A 23,664-nucleotide genomic window follows, 5' to 3' on the forward strand; every position below is an offset into this window, starting at 1 on the left:
AGCGATGCTAATTTGCCCAGTCAATCATTTAATCCACGCTAAACGCCTGGTGCGTGTGTGCGTGTGTGTGTGTGTGTGTGTGCGTGCGCGCGCTGCTCTCAGATCTCAGACATGCTTTTATTTGTTATTGTCAGTAGTCATAGTAGTAAGAGAAGTAGCCTATCCCTGCAGGGTAAATACAAAATAGATATATTATATTTAAAATAAGGAAAACATAGCTCACTATTATCCACAAATGGCTCAACTGTTGAATAAAGGAGAGGATGTTACACTATTCAGTACATGTCTTAAATTGACATTGAGCTTTTTTGTTAAATAAACATTTGACCTCTTATTTTATACCATTTTGGAACCGAAATAGGGAACCGTTAAGAACCGGAATCGATAAGCAGAACCGGAATCGGTACCGGACTCAGATCTACAAGCTCATAGCGCGCCACTCGGTGCCGCGCTATGAGCTTGTAGGTCTGCTATTTTTGAAGAACCACTGACATAGAAACATAGCTTTTTCAGAAAACTGTCAGGATGTAGAAGACATTTTTAGAATCTGATCTCAGGTCAGAATGGGTTAACTGCATGCGGAGGCCATGGGTGATTTGTAACCGGCAGCGCATGTTCGGGAGCGACGGTGTTGTCGGGACTCATGAACTGTAGGACTGTTGGTATGTCTAACAAGACGTATGCACCCCGTTTTATACATGACAAACGCACCTGATTGGTTGAAGACGGGGGGCATCGGCCCCATGTGGGGCGGCCTGATCTGTCCCATGCCAGGGAAGAGAGGAGGAGGGAGGGAGAAGCCGGACCCCACCGAGTTCTACACACACACACACACACACACAGCAGGTTATGTGGTTAGAACCATCAAACAGTTGGACAGAGAGCACTAAATACACTGACACCACCACGCTAGACAGGAACGCCCAAAAACGTCACATCCGGTTTTAGCCTGGGGTAAGAATTTTCTATGGCTGCCAATGCAACTTGGTCCAATCCTTAATCACATACGGACAAACATCTATGCCGATGGTATCTAACTTGCGGAGGTAGCGTGCCTTGTCCACTGGCAACAGATCTTTCAACGTATGGCATTGCAAATACATTTGATAATCGCTACTCTGCTCAATATTGTTTTGAAAATGGCGCAAACGAGCGCAAATCACAACTTCCCCCGGTGGTGGGCGGAGTCACAGTTTGAGGCGCTGTTTACGCGCCGTGGTGTCAGTGTATATGTAATGGAATATATACTATGTCACACACACACACACACACACACACACACACACACACACACACACACACACACACACACACACACACACACACACACACACACACACACACACACACACACACACACACACACACACACACACACACACACACACACACACACACACACACACACACACACACAGTACCAGTCTTTGGAGGGCAAAGAGAGCAGCTTTCTCCTTGGCATCATTTTCTGATGGGCACTGTGGACCATGGACCATCAGACCGCTGGACAGCTTAACCTGGCATATAACCAGTCCCTGTAGAGAGAGAGGCAGGACACGTTTTAAACTATAACTTTCATTGGGGAGAGATAGTAACAAAAACCTTCCCCCGAGAGAAATCCAGCACACCATGTAAGCCATGGAAGTGCTGGATATGCCTCAAAAACACTCGGGGCTCCATTTCCGTTGTAGACTGGCCATTAAAATGGCCAGTCTACAAGCTCACAATGTGTCAATGTAGATTGGCTAGTTGAACTATTCAAAAAGGCAAAGACGTTTAGGGATAAGGGGGTTAGCGGTGACGGAAATGGAGCCCTCTGGCTGCAAACAAGTTGCAATAATGAATGAATGCTGTATGCCTTGATAATGTGTTGGGGCAATAATGAAACACCTGTGCACAAGGTTCAAAGTTGAACAAAAAGGTGCCACCATCTCGGTTGAGTCCACCACTGGCGTGTTTACCTGTCTGCCGTTGTGTAGGTAGGTGAAGTCGGGCGGGGCCATGCCCAGCCCTACACAGATGCGCGCCAGCTCCGACGACACACTGGGCATCATGGGGTTAACGGGGGGGTTCGCGGGGGCCACCGCTTGCGGAGGAGGGGGGGGCAACACCACCTGCTCCGCCTGCGGTGAGTTCATCTTCGCCGCTGCAGAGAGGAGAAGAAACAAAAACGTCAAGTGTTTTGAGTACACCGAGAAATAACACCGGTATATTAGTCTTAACCCATTTAGACCCGAGGATGATTCTACACATGTCTGCTAAATCCTGCAGTTTTCTGAAAAACCTATGTTTCTATGTCAGTGGTTCTCAAACATTTTCATGTCAAGGGACCCCCAAAAATATATGTAATTGGCCGCCGACCCCCATCTGAAAATATGTAGTTCCAGGGACCTCCCAAAAGCAAATATTTGAGTTAACAAAGTTCACTCTGAAAGAATATATATTCTTGCACTACATTTTCACGATTTAAAAAAAATAGCAGACCGACAAGCTCGTAGCGTGGCACTTGGTGCCGCGCTATGAGCTTGTAGATCTGCTATTTTTCAATAGCTAAAGTAGAACATAATGCTTAAAACACCAAAAGGGGTTCCCGCCCCAAAATGGGTTAAAAGGGAAAGCAGTTCTATGCTACGGTAGTGGGGGGTCGGGGGAATATTGCTGGTTTAAATCAAGGACCATGTGCAAGAGGATGCTTACGCACACCAAAGTATTTTGAGCGGTGCCGGTCCACGGATAAATAAACTGGAGAGGTCATCTTGAAAAAACAAGAAAGTGGCCGCACGCGCCGATAGCCCAAGTGCCAATATTTTTGAGGGAGTGCCCCTCTTATGTCCAGCTTTGAGGGTATGTACACACAAACATTAAATGCCACTGAAAATGAATGGCCATTTTTTGTGAGTGGCAAGCAGGCCGGAATGAGATGATGTATGATGATAAGAGCGGCCCTCACTTCACACGGGTGTGATTTTATTTAGGACGCAAGAGTCAGACAAGAAACCCAAAATAAATCAAATAAATGAGGTCTAGCAAGTAGCAACCTAGACCTGGGAATACAAGTGAACGCAAGTGACAAGCTGGAAGACAAGACAAGCGTAATCATTAGTAGTAATGTTGTTTCTACTGCCATTTTGGTCTTCCCCCCTGAAAATAGAAACCAATAGCTCCATCATCGCTGTCAGGTGGAAACCTTGCATGCCCCAAAACCGTTACTTTTCAGGAAAAGGAAAAATAAAAGGAACCAGTTGTGTACTGGTGTTGCGGCACCGAAAATAACTGAAAGCTTGCAGATCTGCCATGTGTTCAGTGTACAACGCTTTGCACCTCCAAGAATAAGGCCTGACTCACACCTTCGCATCTAGCATACAACATTGATGCATGCTAGATGTATGAAAGGGTTCGTTTACATCTTGCCCCAATGCATTTTCAAATGGAAGTCACATGGTTTGACACAACATTTGTGTTGTACAGCTTTCGGCTGTGTTTCGACTGCCCCCCCCCCCCCCCCCCCACCCCCTCATACAACACAAATGTTGTGTCAAACCATGTGACTCCCATTGGAAATGCATTGTGAGCTTGCAACAGTCAATAAGTCTCATGCATCAGCTATACATCAGTCTGTTGTAAAGGTGTGAGTCAGGCCTAAGGCCTCATTCACCCCTGAGACACACGCAAGACACACTTGTGTCCACACGGAGATTTTGAAAACATGACCAATGACAAAAAACTCCCATATCTGCTGGGCGAAGTACAACAATGTGCAAACACAGCAGCAAGATTCGTGAGTTGCTGTGATAGGAGAAGGATATCAAACGGAACACAACCACCCTAAAGACTAATCATTGTGTATATTCCTGCACTATACCTGCATCCAGTGATCTTGGTACAATATAGAAATTGATCTATTGAAGATTCTGACGTTCAAATGTACATATTTTGTGTTTTGATTGTATTGCTGTATTGTGCTTTGGCAATGTAAACATATGTTTTCTCATGCCAATAAAGCCCTTTGAATTGAATTGAAAATTGAATTGTGTGTCATGGCCGCCTCAATACATTTCCAATGGGAGTCACATGGTTTGAAGACACAACCTTGTTGCATGGCTGTCTTCTGCCCTCCCTCCCCCCCAATGCAACAAGGTTGTGTCTTCAAACCATGTGACTCCCATTGGAAATGCATTGAGGCGGCCATGACACACACAGGACACAGGACACAAGCGTGTGTCTCAGGTGTGAATGAGGCCTATATCAGGCATCACTACTTACTAGTGGTGTCAAAAAATATCGATATGAATCGATAATCGATTTTAACATTAACGATACGACTACATCGATGCACGTGTGTCTGGATCGGTCAAAATAGCGTCTGGATCGGACGTTGGTTCGATCCTAAAGTTGTGAATCGATATAATTCAACTAACTGCGGGAAAAACACAGATGTACAAGCCCAAAGCGCTGTGCATTGCGACGGGTAGATAACTTGTAGATCTGCTACTTCCAGCGCAGGATGGGCGCATGCTTATGACGCTCTTTAACTTTGCATCAGCAGCCAGCGACAGTCACAACAGCACACGAGCAGCAGACGGGGTGCACAGGCACATCCGACACAACTTTATTGCACACATCTGTGCTTTCATCCACGCTTCCATAGCCTTTTAAATCTTATTTCCCATCCACGGGCACAAGCAGTGATATCAACAGCTTCCACCCGATCTGTGGTGGTGTTCTGTTCTGTTCTGTTCTGACGAGGGAAGCTACTAGCTAGTAGCTAGCATGGGAGCTAACGTTAGTTTAACTTCCATATAGTTAGGAGTCCTCCTTAATAACACTATGTACTTTCCATCCGTTCCCCAACCCCTCACACTCGCTGCTGCGTTTACACGGGCAGACACAAAGACGAATGGGAATATCATTTGGAGCTTTAACAATGAATGATAGACTGTATCGTTGCGTCTGCCCGTGTTTAATGGTCAGGGTTTCTCTGTCCACAGCAGGCAGTCAGACCTGTCAAACTATGCACTTCCAAAACTCAGAGACATGTCACCACCTATAAATTCAAACCCACCTCTGGAATATTGCTATAGCTTTCATTTATTTTATTCCATAGTCTTTCTTAGTTTTTCTCTAATAAAGTTGTTTTTATTTGTTTTCTCATGTTCTCCTTGAAAAGTGTCTTTAAGTACTCAGAGAAGCATATAAATAATATTATTACCACTATTATTATTACTACTTGTTTTATTGCCTATGCTTATGTAGTCACTATTCATTGATTCACTCATATCCAAATCCATTTGAAAAAAAAGCTCACTGCTCAGGTCAAATAGGCCTATTGATATGTGATTAATTGAGATTAATTAATCAATCACAAAGCCTCCAATTAATTAGATGTTTTTTAATGAAGTCCCAACCCTATTCTTTATAGATCTAGCTTCAAATAAAAAATCTATAGAAGGTTAAATGTGTCAGATTGCAACGTATCGTATCGAATCGAATCGCATCGCATCAAATTCCATGAAGTTCCACAAAATCGAAATCGTATCGATTTGGACTGAATCTAATCGAATCGAATCGTTCTGTATATAAAATGTATCGTCCCCGAATCGCATCGTAGCCCATGCGTATCGATACGTATCGAATCGTCTTGTAAGGGAGAGATGCACACCCCTACTACTTACCTAATTTCTTAGCAGATCTTCTCCTGTTCTGTTGGCCTCCAGAGACGCTGACAACGGCCGGGTCCTGGAAGGAAGGACTTCCTGTCCCAGGGCTGTCGATCTTTAACATCTCCTTCAACACCATGGTCCCTTTCTGTGGCAGCGGGAAACAACCGGTCACAGTTACACTACTATGTCCTTTCACACAATCCTCTAAAAGTAGAAATATATGGGTATTTGGTATGTGGCCGTGGACACCCCCCCATGTGAAAATATGTAGTTCCAGGGACTCGCCCAGAAGCAAAGATTTGAGTTAAAAACGTTCGCTCTGAAAGATTTTCAAAGATTTTCACGACATTTCAAAAATAGCAGACCTACAAGCTCATAGCGTGCCACTCGGTGGCGCGCTATGAGCTTGTAGATCTGTTATTTTTCAATAGCTAAAGTATAACATAACGCTTAAAACACCAAAAGGGGTTCCTGTACAGAATGGGTTAACATGCCTAATTACAAACTTTCAAAACGACAAAATGGCTACTAAAAATCGCTGACTCGTGCACCGTCGCTGGAACATGGCTGCTAACTTGGTCAGTCTGCTCACCATTGCAAAGGACTGTGGAGACAGCGGGCCATCCTGACTGGTCGACTCCTGTGGAGAAGGAGGAGGGGGAGGCGCCGGGCTCTGCTGCTGGCTGTCCTTGGAGATGTTGAGACTGGCGATGAGCACGTCAAACTCGGAGGCAGAAGAAGGCTGGGGGAATGAGAAGAAAGAAGAAAAAGGTGAGGGAAAAGCAGAGAACGCCAATCTTCCACTGTTCACACAGAATAGCGACTTTAAGCAACGACGGCTACGCCAGTCGGCTACGGCAACCGGAAATGGATCAGTGCTCGATACATAAACCTGCTCTTCGTCGCAGCCCTTTCTACTACGGCAGAAGCTACACTTACACGTAGTGTCTACAACGCCATGTCATAACCATGTTTATTGAAATTATAGCTGTCATACATTTACACCGATTGCTCCATCACCTCTCTTATGCTGTGTAAAGTGTTGGCATGCTCTGGATGAAGAAATAACACTAATACCATATGTCATATTAACCATGTTTATTAAAACGGTTTTAGAAGATTTTAGGAAAATCCCAGCAACACTATCATGGAGCAGTGCCTCGTTGGCAGTTTTGATATTTCATAATAATTCATTTTTCTTTAACCCGTTAATTTTGAACCGTTTGTGTTTTGTCTCTTCCTCTTGTGCATGCGTGCGTGCGTGCGTACAGTCCCATTCCCTTGGTCTGTTCCGGGCTGACATCTGTAGGTACCTATCAATGTCATTCAGGCCAAAAATACCTCTGGTAGCCACACCTTGTTGGGTGTGTTTTGGGAAGGGAAAATGGAGGATACGTCATCGCTTCTTTTCAAAAGCCTGATGCCGCTGGATGGGACCTGTAAGATAGCACAGATTTGCTTCTAACTACACACATAACACGCAAAAAAAAAAAAAAAAAACAACAACACACACACAAACACACACCCCTACACCCCTACATAAGCCTACTGATTCATACTTAGTTGTGCGCTGGTGTTGCACACCGAAAATAGCAGATCTATAATGTCATGAAGCAATTGTGATTATGATTAAGTGTGCACTGTACCCAAGTTAATCCATTGAGACCTGGAACGCATCCATGTCACGTTAGCGTTTAACCACATTAACCATTAACCCATTTTGGGGCGGGAACCCCTTTTGGTGTTTTAAACATTATGTTATAATTTAGCTATTGAAAAATAGCAGATCTACAAGCTCATAGCGCGCCACCGAGTGGCGCGCTATGAACTTGTAGGTCTGCTATTTTTGAAAAATCGTTAAAATGTGCCTCAAATCTTTCCGAAAATTGTCATGATTTAGAAAACTTTTATTTTTTTTAAATTTCGACGTCAGGCCTGAATGGGTTAATGTCACTAAATCTATTTAGTGTTCACCAAAGTTCTCTAGATACTGGACTGAAGCTGTCTGCACACTGCTGCGTCTTTCCGATTCTTGGCTGTGTTTTTCTGAAAAACGCATACAGTCTGCAAGGACCTTGACTGTACTTTGTAAACACAACAGCTGTAAATCAAAAACTTCAATAAAATAATACTATATCATATCGATTCTTCAAATATTAAATGTTCCCCAACATCACAGAATATGAATTGATTCAGGGAGAGACAATATTGATACGAGATGATATTCTACAATCATTTTACGTCAGCTCACAACAAGCCAACTAAAATACGACTGATTTTCTAATTCATAGATTTGTATTGCTGGAGTTTTTGATTAGCCAACATTAATGATTAATTAATGACATTATTGATAAGATTAATGATATTGGCAACTTTGTTTTAGGGTTCAATTCTGCTTTTAGCAAGACATTGTTAGCTACCATTGAATAGCACAAAGTTAGAAGCGCTTGTTTAGCTCACTCTACCTTCATGTTGAGGGTAAATCGTTTCACATTTAGGTGACTTCATCTATATACCTGTGAACTATTTAATTAGAAGCTGGAAACCTTGGAATTGCAGACTCTTGAGGAGGAAAACCTTAGCAAGTGTGTGTGTGTGTGTGTGTGTGTGTACTCACACTCACAGATTTGTTGGGGGTTGCGTGTTGGTTCTTGCCCTGTTGGGAAAGAAAAAAACCACAAGAAAAGGTCAGAAACCGAGCCGATCATTAGACAATAGACATGCCTGCCATAGTGTTGATTACGTTAACTAAAACTATGACGAAAAATGTTTGTCGACTACCGTTTTACACTGAGGAAAACTGGAGAAAAAAAATGAAATAAAAACTAAGCCATGATGACTAAACTATGATTAAATATATTGACAATTTCATCAACAAATAAAAAGTAGACTAAAATGTTAGCGAGGGACTAATGCTGAAAATAGCAGATCTACAAGCCCACAACGCATCGCGTGTAAAATACAGCAAGCAAACACTGCAAATACAGCAAGTGTAAAATCAGCCATCACGACGCCATCAAGGCTAGCCAGAATACATTTTAGTCGACTAAATCAACTGTATATTTAGTTGACTAAAATCTTATATTTAGGTGACTAAAACTGGACCAACACTAAAACATTCCAGGTGACTAAAAAGACTATGACTAAAATTTAAAAAAAAAAATTGCTGTCAAAAACAACCACCTTTAGTGGTGGTTGCACACCGGACGCGTTTTTTGGAAAAACGATGGAGAAACGCCGCTAAAAATCCTAATTCGCATCCGATTCGCACTTAATGCCTGGTGTCTGTGTGTCAGTGCACACTTACATTGTTGTGCCAGTGCGTAGGAGGCTTGTGTGGAGGGCCAGAGTTCTGCAAGGACTGCCACACATTACTATACTCCTCTTCTGAGGGCTGGAGAGAGTGTGAGAACGAGAGAGGGAGGCGCAGGAGGGAGACAAACAAAAGCATCATTATCACATTGTGAGGAAAAGTTGAGGTGAAAGCATGAACGAACAATTCACTCAATTGAATGACAGAGTATTAAGGTATTTGGGCTGCAGAGGCTGGTGTTTTTATTGCGTTTCTACCTTGTACATAATAGGCAATTTAGGACGAATTTGGAATAGGAACGTTAGGGTTTAAGTGTTGGGGGGGGAAGCATAACGAGTGCTTGGTGGAGCCAGGCCAAGGTGGGAAGTGTCCCCCTACCTTTCCCTGTTGTTTATGGTTGAGAGCCTTAGGAGGAGAACTTCTGTTGGCCTGGGAGTCCGATTTCATCACCACTTGCTTGCTGTTCTGCTGAAGACAAAACGCAAAACGATAAATTAATGAAAGAAAGGGGGGAGAGGGGTTAGGGGGTTATTTGGTGTCATCAACAGGTTAAAAGGCTTTTTTGATTGTCATACATGGTAAACATCGAAACGGAAGAAGCTAGAAAGATGAGTGTGTGTGTGTGTGTGTGTGTGTGTGTGTGTGTGTGTGTGTGTGTGTGTGTGTGTGTGTACACATGCGTTTGTGTGTATGTCTGCCCTCTGGCATGCATGTATTAACCGATTTAGACCTGAGGACGCATCTATGTCACCTCATAGCTTGATTCTTTTAATCTTTAGCTGTTGAAAAATAGTAGATCCACAAGCGTCAAGCTAATAATTGTGAAAGTATGTGCAAAAACTGCAAATCTTTGATATTCTTTCACAGTTTGTGTGTGTGTGTGGGGGACGGACAGACAACATATTTTCAGATGGGGGTCCATGGCCAAATACAGATAATTCTGAGGGTTCTTGACATGAAAAGGTTTTGAGCACCAGTGGGGACACCAACCGATCACGTTTTTCAGGAAACCATCAGGGATTTGGAAGACGACATTTTGTAGAATCTAAATGGGTCAACTAACACTCCTCTCTCTCCTCTTACATGTGTGGGTATGAAGGGCGACCGTGGCGAGTGGTTGAGGCCGGCCATCTGTCGGTGTGAGGTGGGGGTGGTGGCGGGCTGCGGCTTGACGATGGCGGTGAGCTTGTGGGAGCCCTGCTCCACCCGGGTGCCGTGCGACAGGTTGATGAGAGCGCAGGCAGGCAGCCGGTAACCACGGCTTGGAGTACACCTTGGGAACACACACACACACACACACACACACACACACACACACACACACACACACACACACACACACACACAAGTAGAACTTCAATACTGGCATTATATGAGCAGTGTTGGAATGGAGTGTTGGAACCCATTTTGGGCGGGAACCCCTTTTGGTGTTTTAAACAGGTTATAATTTAGCTATTGAAAAATAGCAGATCTACAAGCTCGTAGCGCGCCACCGAGTGGCGCGCTACGAGCTTGTAGGTGGCGCGCTACGAGCTGCTATTTCTGAAAAATCGTGAAAATGTGGCACAAATCGTTGAATACTGTATATATAAACATAGCCGTACCTGATGGTAAGACCTCCTACAAACTCTTCATCAAACACCACCTCATAGAGAATCTCTGCCTCACGCTCCGCTGAACACACACACACACACACACACACACACACACACACAAACACAGTTACATGGATTAAAGCAAAATAAAATCTCACAACGTTTGCATGACCTAGTCCTAAATGTGCGATTTGTGAGACAGCATGAAAGCCAGCCGCCCCACACACACTAGCGCCGATTCCTAAACAATCAACACAATATGTAAAATGATGATGTTTTAATAATATTGACCCTGCTGTCAACCAGGTTAAAGAAATCACAGATTGAGGCTTTAACCTTTGCCTACATACGAGATATCCGACCGAGACTATTATAGTTTATGGAAGATGCTTCAGAACATATTGCTAGTTTGACCACATCAAATGCTCTAAAATAATAACCGAAAATAGACGAACTACAAGCTCTCAATGCGCGACGCATTGAGAGCATGTTTTCGCTGTGCAACATGCCTCCACAGAAGACATGATGATGGCTTCTATGGAATCAAAAATACTTTAACCCATTTTGGGCGGGAACCCCTTTTGGTGTTAGCATTATGTTATGCTTTAGCTATTGAAAAATAGCAGATCTACAAGCTCATAGCGCGCCACCGAGTGGTGCGCTACGAGCTTGTAGGTCTGCTATTTTTGAAAAATCGAAGAACCCCTGACGTAGAAACATAGCTTTTTCAGAAAACTGTCAGGATGTAGAAGACATTTTTAGAATCTGATCTCAAGTGAAAATGGGTTAATAAAGACTTTAATCCATGCAGTACACAGAAGACCCTGAGTGCCAATTTTTACAGTCTTTGGTATGACCCCGGCTGGGGGATCGAACCCCGACCTCCCAGTTTCAAGGGCGGACACTCTAACCACAAGGTGGTTGGGTCTGGTGGCTCACCTCCTTGGATGCCGATGACGGTTCCTCTGAGACCCAGTGGGACGGTGAAGCTCTCCCTGATGTTCACCACGCGGTCAAACAGGTGGTAGTCTGCCTCGGCATCGGCCACCACGCCGTGCTGCTGCTCTAAGGGCTACACAGTACACACACACACACACAGGGCTAAACAATAGATACTCACGGAATAAAGCAAAATTATACCACAGGTCGTTTCGAGGAAGCAATCTGATTGGTTGAAACAGCATTCTAGCCGTGGATCAAATGAACACCACTCCACACCTAATCAAAACAAAGAATTCAGCTGCTCTGTTTTCCCAGAGCACAGCAAAGTCGGTGGCTAGGCTAGCTAGTTTCTTGGGACATTTGTGGTCGTAGTGACTACATCTGTCATTAAACAAATATGTTTTTTCAGTGATTTTCTTAGTTTTAAGGGTAACTGTTGTATAATTGCAATATTACACTCAAGGGTGTGGTGTGGTTTAACGGGATTATTGTCACTTCAGTGATGCTTGCGGAACTCGACTACGTCTCGTTCCTGACCGCATCACTGTCGCGGCAATAATCACGTTAACCCATTTTGGGCGGGAACCCTGTTTGGTGTTAGCATTATGATATGCTTTAGCTATTGAAAAATAGCAGATCTACAAGCTCATAGCGCACCACCGAGTGGCGCGCTGCGAGCTTGTAGGTCTGCTATTTTTGAAAAATCGAAGAACGACTGACATAGAAACATAGCTTTTTCAGAAAACTGTCAGGATGTAGAAGACATTTTTAGAATCTGATCTCAGGTCAAAATGGGTTAAACCACACCCTCTCGTGTAATATTGCTTAAATATAATCTCTTAAGACTGAAAATGTTTTAGGCCGACCAGCTGTCGAAAATCATGACATTTCCGAGACCATTCTTGTTTCTGGAAGGCTTCTATGGAATCCAAATGACTGAAATCAGTCGTGGCGACTGAGAACTTTAATCCACGGATACCGCATACCTTTTAGAATGGCTCAGTTCCCCATCTAAATTCACTTTAGTGATCGCACAAATTAACACATCGACTCAAGTGTAACCAAAAGGTTACAGCAGATTGGATTTGAACCCATCCCTTCCAAATGTCCCACTGTAGAAATAGTGCGATGGGAAACGGAATAGTTCAAACTAGCATAGTAAGACTCACCCTGAACAGGAGATGAGGCTTGACTGTCACCCGCACTTTCTTAAGGCTCTTCTTCACCTGAGAGAGAGAGAAAGAAATGAGTGACACCACAGAATGGTCAACAGACTTAAAAGAACAATTAAGGTAGTGTAAGTGATTTCCGTTGGTTAACCCATTTAGGCCAGACGTCAAAAAAAAAAAAAAAAAAAAACGTTCGCTCTGAAAGAATATATATTCAAAGATGTGTACCACATTTTCACGATTTTTCAAAAATAGCAGACCTACAAGCTCGTAGCGCGCCACTCGGTGGCGCGCTATGAGCTTGTAGATCTGCTATTTTTCAATAGCTAAAGTATAACATAATGCTTAGTTAAAACACCAAAAGGGGTTCCCGTCCAGAATGGGTTAACAATAACATACGTTTTAAAAAGCTCTCTATATTGTGATAGTACTCATTGCTATAGAGTCAGAGTGTTTGTTCAGTAACAGGAGTCGCCATGTCACTCCAGCTTTTTTATTAATCGGAAAATGCATTTACAGAAACTGAAACTGGGATACCAATTTTATCCTATCAGGATAGAGAATGCAGTCAGGATACAGACTCAACAAGTGGAATTACAAGTGACGACACAAGGAAATGAGCAGACAAAATTGGAACTGGAAAACTATAAAAAAATTAAGCTCATAAATAGCTACTCTCTCCTGAATGGCTGACATTTTGTCAGACCTGAAAATGTATTTTCTGTTTATTAAAGAGCTGGAGAGACAGGGAGACCCCTGATACTGAACAAATACTCTAGATAGCAATGATTAGTATTGATTACTAGACAGGAGTTAACAAACATGGTCTGTCTTATACCTTGACTCTCTCCACCTCTTCCTCGATCTTCTCCACAATGGCAAAGTCCAGCACCTGGAGGGAACAGGACGCACGGCTGATGGAGCTGGCTGGGAGACTCTTCAACCAGGAGGAGACCTCCGAAACCTTCTCGGCACTGCGTGGGGAAAGGAGTGGCGTACTCGTCATAATCTAGGAGGCCATGGTCTTTAAATTGATCTTCAACTGAACAAATCGAGACCCGGGTCTTATTTCCAAGCATAGAAAAAAATAATATTGTCGCCTTCTTAAACTAATGGCCTAAGAACCTAAGTCAATAATTTCACCAAAAACATTTATAACAATTTATGTCTATTAATAAATAACACTGTCTGTCAGTCATGTAACATATAATATAATTACATTGAATTAAATAGGATTAAACCTTAGACTTAGGCAAATTTACTCCTGATGACGTCACAAAACCATTGACTTGAGTCACACCCATTTTACTAAAAGGGGCGGGATCAGCATGATCCTTTTCAATTAGGAGGTGGCCAGTGTCATGAGGAGCTGGCTTAGGCCCAACATTTTAGGTTAAGAAGGTAAGACGATATGTAAAGACTTGACAAAAATGAAAGTATGCGTTTTCTGATACCTGTTCTGATCCTCGGCGGGCCAGATGTCATCTTCATAGAACACGTCGTCCTGGCTGTTTCTGGACACGGCATCAAACACCTCAGAGAACCTGCAGGACAGGAACACAAACACATGATGATGGTGGAGATCCCAGGCTTTGAACTCCCTGATAATAAGGGCTTAGCCTTATCGGTTAAACCCACGAGACTCGAAAAGAACCCGGGATCCCACCCGGACACCGGGTCCGTGTCGGAACCAATACTGTATGAAATCAGGTCTCGGGTTTCCGACAGTGAAATGACGGTTCCACTAATACCCGAGTGGACCCGGCGATCCCCCCCACCCCCTCTATTTTTGAGGGGCGCCGCTAGCCCCTCCTATATACAGGTTTAATGTTTGTTTTTCCTTAAGCAAACATTGAAAACGCCATTGACAATGGACAGAGTTTAATGTTTGTTTTGTCCTCGATGTCGTAAGATGATAAGAGCGCCCCTCACTTCACACACGGCTGTGATGTTACCTTCCTCAGGCCAGTGGGAGGCGAGCTGCCTGCGTGCCTTGCGTCACGTGACTCTAGTAAGGAAGTAGCAGCACTACTCTGTAGACGACATGAAAGAGCCTCGGGACCTCGGGTTCTGGACGGGTACGGTCCGCGATTTCTTGGTACTGCTCGGGGGTCGGAACTCATAATAGACGGGCTCCGGTTTTCCGACACCTCTCTGTACTTTTTGGGTTCGGAAACTAAGTGACGCTCTGTTAACTTAAAATAGCCAACGTATAAAATGTAAAATGACACCGATGCTTTCCCGGGTGTAAATGTGTTAAACACTCTATAATTAGTAAAAAGACATTCCACCCAGATGTAGGGATGCTGAGGTTCAAGTGGTTAAGTCTTACACCACACACACACACACCTGTCCAGGTATTCAGCCAGTAGTTCTTCCACACCAGAAGAGTAGAGCCACTCCTTCTCCGTTCTCTTGGTGTAGCCAGGAACCTCCTCGTTCTTCTTATTAAACTTCATATTCAAACCGACGTTGACCTTCTGCTCCCCGCAGGGACTGCACACAACAGGGAGGAAGAAGACAAAACGAGAGCGATGACGACAAACGATTAAACTAGAGGAGGGGTACCGTTTGAAGCAGCAGTTACAGATATGAGTGACGAGCACCAAGGCAATGAACATAATGTGTGGGAGTGCAGAAAGGAAAAAGGCAAATGTTATGTTCTTTTTTTTATCAGTGTGTAAACATGTGGGAGGGGAAACACGACTCAATTGACTGGGAATCATTTTCTGCAGACGGATCGATCGAACACTCACTTCTTCTTGCAGCCCCGGCCAATGAAGATGCTCCCGGAAAAGCGGGAGACGAGGTAGCTGGTGATACCGAGACGGGACGCCAGGACGTAGCCAGGACTGTACTTCACACTGTATTTCTGTAGGACATACACTAACATAGTCAGGACTCGGAGGACTGTACTTAAGACTTATTTTTTTATTTTCTAGATTATATAGAGCAGGGTTCCCCAATAAATTTTCCTCAAGGGCCATATTTTGACTAGGGAACCAGGCTGGGGGCCGAGTCCGCACGCATTTTTTATTTTTTCATTAATTAATAAAAAATTGTTCTCAACCAGTGGTCCGGGGACCACCAGTGGTCTTTGAGGGGGTGCATTGTTTGACATGCATAGGCTACTGACCCCCATTTAATGCCATTTATATCTGGGACACCCTCCCAAAACAAAACAAAAACCTTTTAAAAAAAAAGAATCTTCCAGGGGCCACAAGGGGGCGCTCCGCGGTCCGCAAATGGCCCGCCGGCCGCCTATTGGGGAACCCTGATATAGAACCTTCGTGCTACTCCTCCCGCCCGACACTTCCCGTTGACAGCTGCCGCCCCCTAGCCCTCTGGAGTACATGTAATTATCACCCTCCCTGCCCGCCCCGGGAGCACGGGAGAGTTGTGTTCGTGCAGACGCCCCGACAAAGCTGGTTGCACCACGGCAGATTCGAGCCCTGTTGTGGTGGGCAGGGACTTTACCACTGTGCCACCCGAGCACCCCTAACACATACAGTAACACAGTCAGGAGTCAGGACTACTTCACACTGCATTTCTGTAGGACAAATAACAATCATGTACTTCAAGCTGGTCTTGTACAGAGATGGGTGGACAGAATAGATACAGACATACTGTATACAGTAACACACAACACACAACACACAACACACACACACACACACACACACACACACACACACACACACACACACACACACACACACAGAGCGAAGCGTGTCTCTTACATGCTGGTTCTGCATCAAGCTTTCAAGCTGTGGCTCGTGCGGCGCGCTGAAGACCACCCGTACCCGGCCTTCTTTGATGACATCACTGGACTCTTGGACCTGTTTCCAACAAACACACAACAACAACAGTAACACTATACGTAAACAAAAATAATGAAGGCAAAAATAATTGGAATATCATTACGTTATCAGATACGTTGCTGACAATTTAAAAGTGTGATTTTGCAAACACGTTGTGGGTGTGACTGAAGGTTTTCTATGTTTTATTTGTGATGAAGTTTATTGATGCAGAAGTGTAAAAGAAGTACCAGTATATCACCAGTAGGTGGCGAAGTAACACCAGGGGAACAGAGTTTGTGAGTGGTGTCAAGTCTCATATAAACTCTCATGTGATTTCAACTGTGAGAGTTTGATCAATTATGAAACGCATGCTGCTGTACAGTTGAGTTGCAGTGTGTGATACTGAGCATTTATTATCTATTTTTGGCAACATTAAATAAATGAACAAAGGTTGGGACCAGCCGTCTATCCCTCTCGGTCCCGTTACACATGGAAGTGGAAAGGAAGACGTTACCTCTCCTATGGCACCGTAGTAGGGGTTGCCCACCATGAAGACGGTGGTGGTGGGGGGGAACAGCTCTTCCAAGGTCCTGAAGCGGCTCAACGATGAGTCAAAGGCCTTGAGGTCCTGAAAGATGCACGGAGAGCGTAAAGAGCGAGAGAGAACAGATATATGGTTAAAAGAGGGCGAGACGCCAAAATAGTGAGAACTAGTGAGAACAAGAAGACAAGGTCTAGTATATATATATATAAATGTCTACACATTTTCTTTAAACAAGCACATATTTCCTGATTACAATGTAGCATTATCAGGGAAATGAATAGCTTGAAATACATCAGAGGCACAGACACCGGGCTCGATACCTAGTCTCGCGTTGCCAGACTGTTGCCTCTCGCAATTATCAAATAATAAAATGCTTACGTCAATGTGTCATACAGTCCGGAGCAACGGAAGCTCTATCATGAGTAAGCAATAAAGGAAGTGGAGACTAGTCCCCCACTTCCGTTTCGTCTTTACAGTCGCGCACATTTATCCTAATATAAATAGAAATCATCTAAGCAAATATAGCTTGGTGCTTAGCAGAAATGGAAATAAAAAAATAAAAATGGAAAGATTTTTTTAAAATGTATTTTTGTGAACGGAAATGGCAGTGACGTCCCAGACTATGTAGCATTCGGAGATTGTGGAATAGTTGTCTGGCTACGCGAGACTATTCGATACGCAACACTGACCATCCCTTGGTTAATTTCAATGCCACTCTGTTGTGTTTGAATCATATCCATATGTTGGACTAGAGTATTAAGGCAATCAAAAAGAAATCAAGAGAAGGTGTGTATGTCCATTTACTTTGATTTCAGTAGTATGCATATGGAAGGACTGGACTATCCCACTTTACCCATTACTTAAGTACAATTTTCCAATTTGTAATACTTTTACTTACTAGTACTATTGTACTCCACAACATTAATTTGAAACTTTTAGTCACTAGTTACTTTGTAGATTTTGATTATTACAAAACATATTAACCTCTTGAGCGCTATATACATTTTTGTCATTTGAAAATAGCTCATCTAGCTGATCTCACAATACTTTTAGCACTTTAAAGCACATTTTGATACCAATACTTTTGTACTTTTACTCAAGTACATTTTGAATTCCAGACTTTTACTTGTAACGGAGTAGTTCTATATTGCGGTATCGATACCTTTACTCAAGTAAAAACAGTTCAGTACTTCTCCCCCCCCCCCATCACTGCCAAGTCAACCCACAACACGTACCTTAACCACGACCTGGTAGGCGAAACACAGGACCTGTTTGGCCCACTGCTTCTCCAGCTCCACCACTCCGTTGGCTCGGGGCACATACTTCCGTCCAGTCAACAGCTGACCGTACAGAACCACAGCTGTCTCGTTGACGATGATCCCTTTCCTCTTCCCGTAGCTGACGAGAGACGAGATGACGTTATGTGCCATCGTAGTAAAGATGTAGTATTAAAGAGCACATTATATGCAGTGATAAGCTACAAATACTCTGTTATCATCAAACTCCAGTTTCCTTTCAAATGATAAACCCAGTGTTTCCTTTATAGCTTTTTCCTCTAGTAGCAATAGGGGCAATGACAACAACGTCAGATTGGAGAACCAAACCTTTTGCAGTGAGTTTTTGGTTATGGAAAGATGAAACGGAAAAGTGCAATGTTCAGACGAGGATAGAGAAAGATATTGCTTTCTCAGCCGGTATGTGGCCCAGCCTGTGTGGTTTCTGGTCTAGAAGAGGGGCAGGTGCCAGCGAGTACAAGGTGGGATTCTATAGACGAATCCAGAAACGGGTCTCATGGTCGCAGCTTACGTATTTCCTGTAGGCGGACTCGACGTAGCTGCGGGGTTTAAACCCTCACCAGGCGCACCTCTTCTACTATAGTGAACGGCAGAGTGACTGATGTTAGTCTGCCTCAAACGTTACTCTTTTACCTGCTTTTTACAAACACTAACATTACAAAGATGCCCAGAACATCGAGATGAACCTGTGTAGTTTATGGCTGCTCCAACAGTAGTGGCAACATAAAAAACAAAAAAACAAAACGGAATGTCAAAATATCCACCGCACCCATTGAGTAATGGTTGAGGATTCGTCTATAGAGTATGCACATGCATGATTTTCCCATCAGGACACGCCCCCCTCATCTAGACTGAGTGGCAAAACATTGAGCAGCATGGAGTGTTGCAGTTTGGAAGCGCTCGTTGGAAATCACTCAACCGTCCTGCGTACCACCCGTTTCTAAATGTCACATAATGCAGGAGGCAGCAAAATTGAAAACAAGCACTTCCAAACTGACACTTAAAAAAAAAATCAAATGCTGGGCATTTCTTGACAGAAAGCAGCTCATAACGTTTCTATGGTGGATTTTCATGAAACAAAAACTTAGAGATAGAAAGAGGGTAATTCAAGCTTTTCGTACAGCTGCAATGTTGGTGAGTTTAACATGGTTTAATGGAACCAGACAGGACTTTTCTGTTTGGATGAATGGGCTGTCAAGGCCAGAAAGTAGTTTTTTGCCACTCAGTGGGCGTTCCCGCATAACTTCCAGGTACGATGATGTCACGCGCATACCCTCTATTGGTGCCGGTGTGAGGACGGTGATGCATCCTATTGGTTAACTGATCTGGGCGCCCGCCCCTGCCCTCCCTCCCCTCCACTCCCCGGGAGAAAACAGCGGAGAACACCGACATCGCCAAACACAGCACTGTTATTGGTTAGCGAAATACAAGGAAGTGGACCACCTTCCTATGCCAAATCCTCCAATGCGTTTCCCCCAGACTTTTCTTTTTGAGCCGAATGCAAACGAAGATAAAAGCCTGGGTACCGAGGCTAACCCGCACTCAATTTTAACAAAAGTGCTCTGCTCATCCTCAGGACCTAAAAGGTATAGTTATAGCCCATCCTCTGAAATGTCTGCCGATAACACCAATGATAGCAATCAGTTCTGAACTTGCACGTTTGGCAATGGGCTATACATGCATACACGCCATTGTGGATAGAACTTGGGCCACTTCCCTACTTCCTTCACAGGTGTAAAAGATGATACTAACGAAGGCTCCATGTTCCATTCTGGTCAAACAGAGTCAGGGTGCTGCTACTGTGCATGATGGCTCACTGGAAACACTCATGGGGGTCCTTGAAATTAAAATATTTGAAAACCACTGTACACTAAATGGAACAGAGCCTTAATTAGTACCATTGGTAACACCTGTGAAGGAAGTGGCCCGGCAGTAGGAGGAGTTATTATTCTGCGTGCATAAAGCCATATCCAAGTGAGTAGAGGAGTAGAAGAGCAACCCTCTTGCCCGTCCTTACTGTTCTGTGATTCCCTGGACGTCTTTGAGCCAGTCCTTCTGCTCCTTGTCAGAAGGGTAGAACACCTTGGTAGGGGGAGGAGTGGAGGACCTGTCATACAGCTTCTGGACACCGGCGGGCTCGTTCAGGGAAATTCTGAAAAACAAAAACGATTCATTGATTGAAAATTGTCAATACAAAAACTGCTACGAGGATGAAACTAGAAAAAGCGCTAAGACAGGGTCCTCCGTTTTCAATTCATCAGAACATTTAAAGACGTACAAATAAACACTTACATGAAAAGGAAAGGAAATCATATGTACAGTTAACCCATTTAGGCCTGACCTCAAAATTTAAAATAATTCTTCTAAATCCTTCAGTTTTCTGAAATAAATATTTTCACGATTTTTCAAAAATAGCAGACCTACAAGCTCGTAGCGCGCCACTCGGTGGCGCGCTACGAGCTTGTAGATCTGCTATTTTTCAATAGCTAAATTATAACATAATATTTAAAACACCAAAAGGGGTTCCCGCCCAAGTAGAAAAGGGGAAAACATACAGTATGGAAAAATAGAGAGGGCACCATTTAGTCAGCACCATTTAGTTCCCATTTACTTCTCACTCTTATTCTAATATTTGAGGCTTGCGTTACCAATATCACAGTGGTTCCTAAACTTTTCAGCCCGTGACCCAAAACAGAAATTAGATATTCGCCCAGGACCCAAACTAGTGAAAATAGCAGATCTACAAGCTCCCAACGTGGCGCGAAGCGGCACAAAATAAAATTTGTACAAATATCGGAACAAATATTTTCACTACTTCTTAAATATTTGTTCTAATTTATGGAAGTTTGTAGATTTTTCTTTCATTTCTTCATGACATTACCGAACAAAACATCATTGGATTTTGTTATTAATTCATGAAAAGTTTAGCTTTTTTTTAAAAGCTTTTGAAATAATTTAAAACCAAATGTGACTATTTGATACAGAGACAGTCATGGCGGCAAGACAAACTGTTCAGGAGAGGAGAAAAACTGTTTTTTTTTGGGGGGGGGGGTATCCAAAATGAGACTTCACATACTAGAGCATGTCTGAAATAAAATGTCAGAGCTGAAATCGACATGTAAATATGAAATAAATGCTTAAACATGTAGCTAGGTGTAATGTTAGAGACCACAGAAGTGAACCTTTCAAGCCTGTTTTCTCAACTTGCTGTTTCTCCGCAAGACATTACTCTATAAGCCATATCTCCAAAACTGGTGGGTCAAACTGAACAACCAATGTCAATTTGAAGCTATGATTCCCTGCTTTCACATGACATGACAAAACGAAAATTTAAAAAAAATGTCAATGACTTAGCCTCGGTCAGAAACAAATGTAGGAGACAAAAACTAAAGGGGACCCATAACAATGTGTCCGCGAGCTGCAAACGGGTTCAGAGTCTGACCCACTGTTTGGGGAACAGTGCCATATCATCAGTATGCTGCGCTTACTTGGTCTCTCCATCTGACACTGAAATGATGCGAGCTTCCTCTAGGTGGGGCCAGTTGACAAACACAGACTTCCCCAATACAAGTGCTGCTACGTCTTCACACACCTAGAGAGAGAGAGAGAGAGAGAGAGAGAGAGGGGGGGGGGGGAACAAAGACAGCCAGATAAGAGAGAGGAGGAGGATCAGGAAGTGAAGAGGTGAGATTAGAATGAATATAGAAAGAAAAAGATAGAGAAACACATCAGGACAGGATTAAAAGCCTGCATCAAAGCCTGTTGTCTTGTCTGCCCTTTAAGCCCAAACCACACTAAAGGGTCAAGACGGTTTTAAGGTCAACCACACCAATGCAACTCATTGAGTTGCATTGGTGTGGTTGATCTTAAAACGGTTTTGTCCCAAGGAGCCCGGCAACCGGTGTGGTTTGGGCTTAACAGAGGATCTTGTTAGCATGGAGCGGGTGCATAATATCTTGTCAACTCTTGCTAAAAAAAAATCAGTCAAATCACAACAACTATTTGTTGAAATGAATGGCCCTCCACGATGTCCCAAACCTTTCAATTTAAATTGATCAGCATTTATTAACCCATTTTGGGCGGGAACCCCTTTTGGTGTTAGCATTGTTATGCTTTAGCTATTGAAAAATAGCAGATCTACAAGCTCATAGCGCGCCACTCGAGCTTGTAGGTCTGCTATTAGAAACATAGCTTTTTCAGAAAACTGTCAGGATGTAGAAGACATTTTTAGAATCTGATCTCAGGTCAAAATGGGTTAAAGGATCACGTGCGACTCGAGCACACGCATGCACACACAGACAGACTCACTGGCTCCGCCTCTAATCTGGAGAGGATCTCGAGCATCATGTTCTCTCCTCTGCTGCTGTGTTGGAACACCATCACTCCGTTCTTCTTTTTGTAGAACTACAGAGACACAAGAAGACGAGAATTAAAGGAAACGCCTCACTATTGTCAACCTGCAGCCTCGCCATGCCCTCTAGCACGCCGGTTCCCACACGTTTTAGCCTGTGACCCGAAAAGAGATATTATACATTCTCCCGGGACCCAACTTAGTGAAAATAGCAGATCTACAAGCTCACAACGCGTGGCTTCGCACCGCATTGTGAGCTTGTAGATCGGCTATTTTCACTACTTCTTAAACATTTGTTTTCTAATTTATGGAATTGCTTAGATTTTTATTTATTTTATTTCATGAAATTACTGAAAAAATAAATAATTTAATTTGTTTTGAATTCATAAAAGGAAACAAAAAATAAAAATGTGTCTGCGACCCACAAATGGGTCCCAACCCACTGTTTGGGAAACATCGCTCTAGCTAGCACGCACACACACACACACACACACACACACACACATTTTTGCAGAAAGAACACACACACACGCACGCAGACAGAACACACACACACACACAGGCATGCAGACAGAAGACACGCACGCACGCACGCACGCACGCACGCACGCAGCCAGACAGAACACACTCTCACACACAGAAACACAGAGACATGTACCTTGTGTTTGATGTGTTGCAGGGTAGGGAAACCACAGAAGTACAGCGCAGAGCGGTCAATACGACGGCCCACGTGGTCTAATGACACCCACCAGGCGTCCATGGGGACAGGAGTTTGCCTGTTAGCACACAGACAAAGAATCCACAATGCAGCACAGTTAGCCAGCACAGAAATGAATAGGATCCATTTAAAAAAACAACTAAATAACAAAACAAAATAAGAACTAAGCTATGATGACTAAAACTAAATATACTGACAGTTTCGTCAACAAATTAAAACTAGACAAAACATTTTAGGGAGTAGGGGAGAAGAGGTCCAGTAGAACTAAAGGACAAGT

The 23,664-nt window shown here is 43.5% G+C and overlaps 1 protein-coding gene across 6 annotated transcripts in view; it reads right to left on the bottom strand.

The window, feature by feature from the left end:
- Positions 1-23,664, bottom strand: part of xrn1 (5'-3' exoribonuclease 1) — a 42,288-nt gene that overhangs the window by 4,166 nt on the left and 14,458 nt on the right. The window contains exons 16-39 of one of the 6 annotated variants that reach the window (XM_079488609.1): positions 23,328-23,445; positions 22,627-22,722; positions 21,807-21,910; positions 20,336-20,470; positions 18,259-18,421; positions 16,994-17,107; positions 16,420-16,518; positions 15,436-15,551; positions 15,029-15,175; positions 14,134-14,223; positions 13,518-13,653; positions 12,680-12,736; positions 11,508-11,640; positions 10,578-10,647; positions 10,057-10,246; positions 9,352-9,438; positions 8,968-9,054; positions 8,278-8,316; positions 7,002-7,097; positions 6,253-6,402; positions 5,673-5,805; positions 1,962-2,146; positions 1,422-1,535; positions 712-817 (exon numbers count right to left, since the gene is read on the bottom strand). In XM_079488609.1, coding sequence (XP_079344735.1) covers positions 712-817; positions 1,422-1,535; positions 1,962-2,146; positions 5,673-5,805; positions 6,253-6,402; positions 7,002-7,097; positions 8,278-8,316; positions 8,968-9,054; positions 9,352-9,438; positions 10,057-10,246; positions 10,578-10,647; positions 11,508-11,640; positions 12,680-12,736; positions 13,518-13,653; positions 14,134-14,223; positions 15,029-15,175; positions 15,436-15,551; positions 16,420-16,518; positions 16,994-17,107; positions 18,259-18,421; positions 20,336-20,470; positions 21,807-21,910; positions 22,627-22,722; positions 23,328-23,445 — 2,765 coding nt within the window. Of the gene's footprint in view, positions 1-711; positions 818-1,421; positions 1,536-1,961; positions 2,147-5,672; positions 5,806-6,252; positions 6,403-7,001; positions 7,098-8,277; positions 8,317-8,967; positions 9,055-9,351; positions 9,442-10,056; positions 10,247-10,577; positions 10,648-11,507; positions 11,641-12,679; positions 12,737-13,517; positions 13,654-14,133; positions 14,224-15,028; positions 15,176-15,435; positions 15,552-16,419; positions 16,519-16,993; positions 17,108-18,258; positions 18,422-20,335; positions 20,471-21,806; positions 21,911-22,626; positions 22,723-23,327; positions 23,446-23,664 lie in introns of all 6 variants that reach the window. The other 5 variants (XM_079488612.1, XM_079488610.1, XM_079488611.1 and 2 more) reach the window with 5 other exon arrangements.

The sequence above is a fragment of the Electrona antarctica genome (assembly GCF_951216825.1).
Source record: "Electrona antarctica genome assembly, chromosome: 19".
Classification (NCBI taxonomy): domain Eukaryota; kingdom Metazoa; phylum Chordata; class Actinopteri; order Myctophiformes; family Myctophidae; genus Electrona; species Electrona antarctica.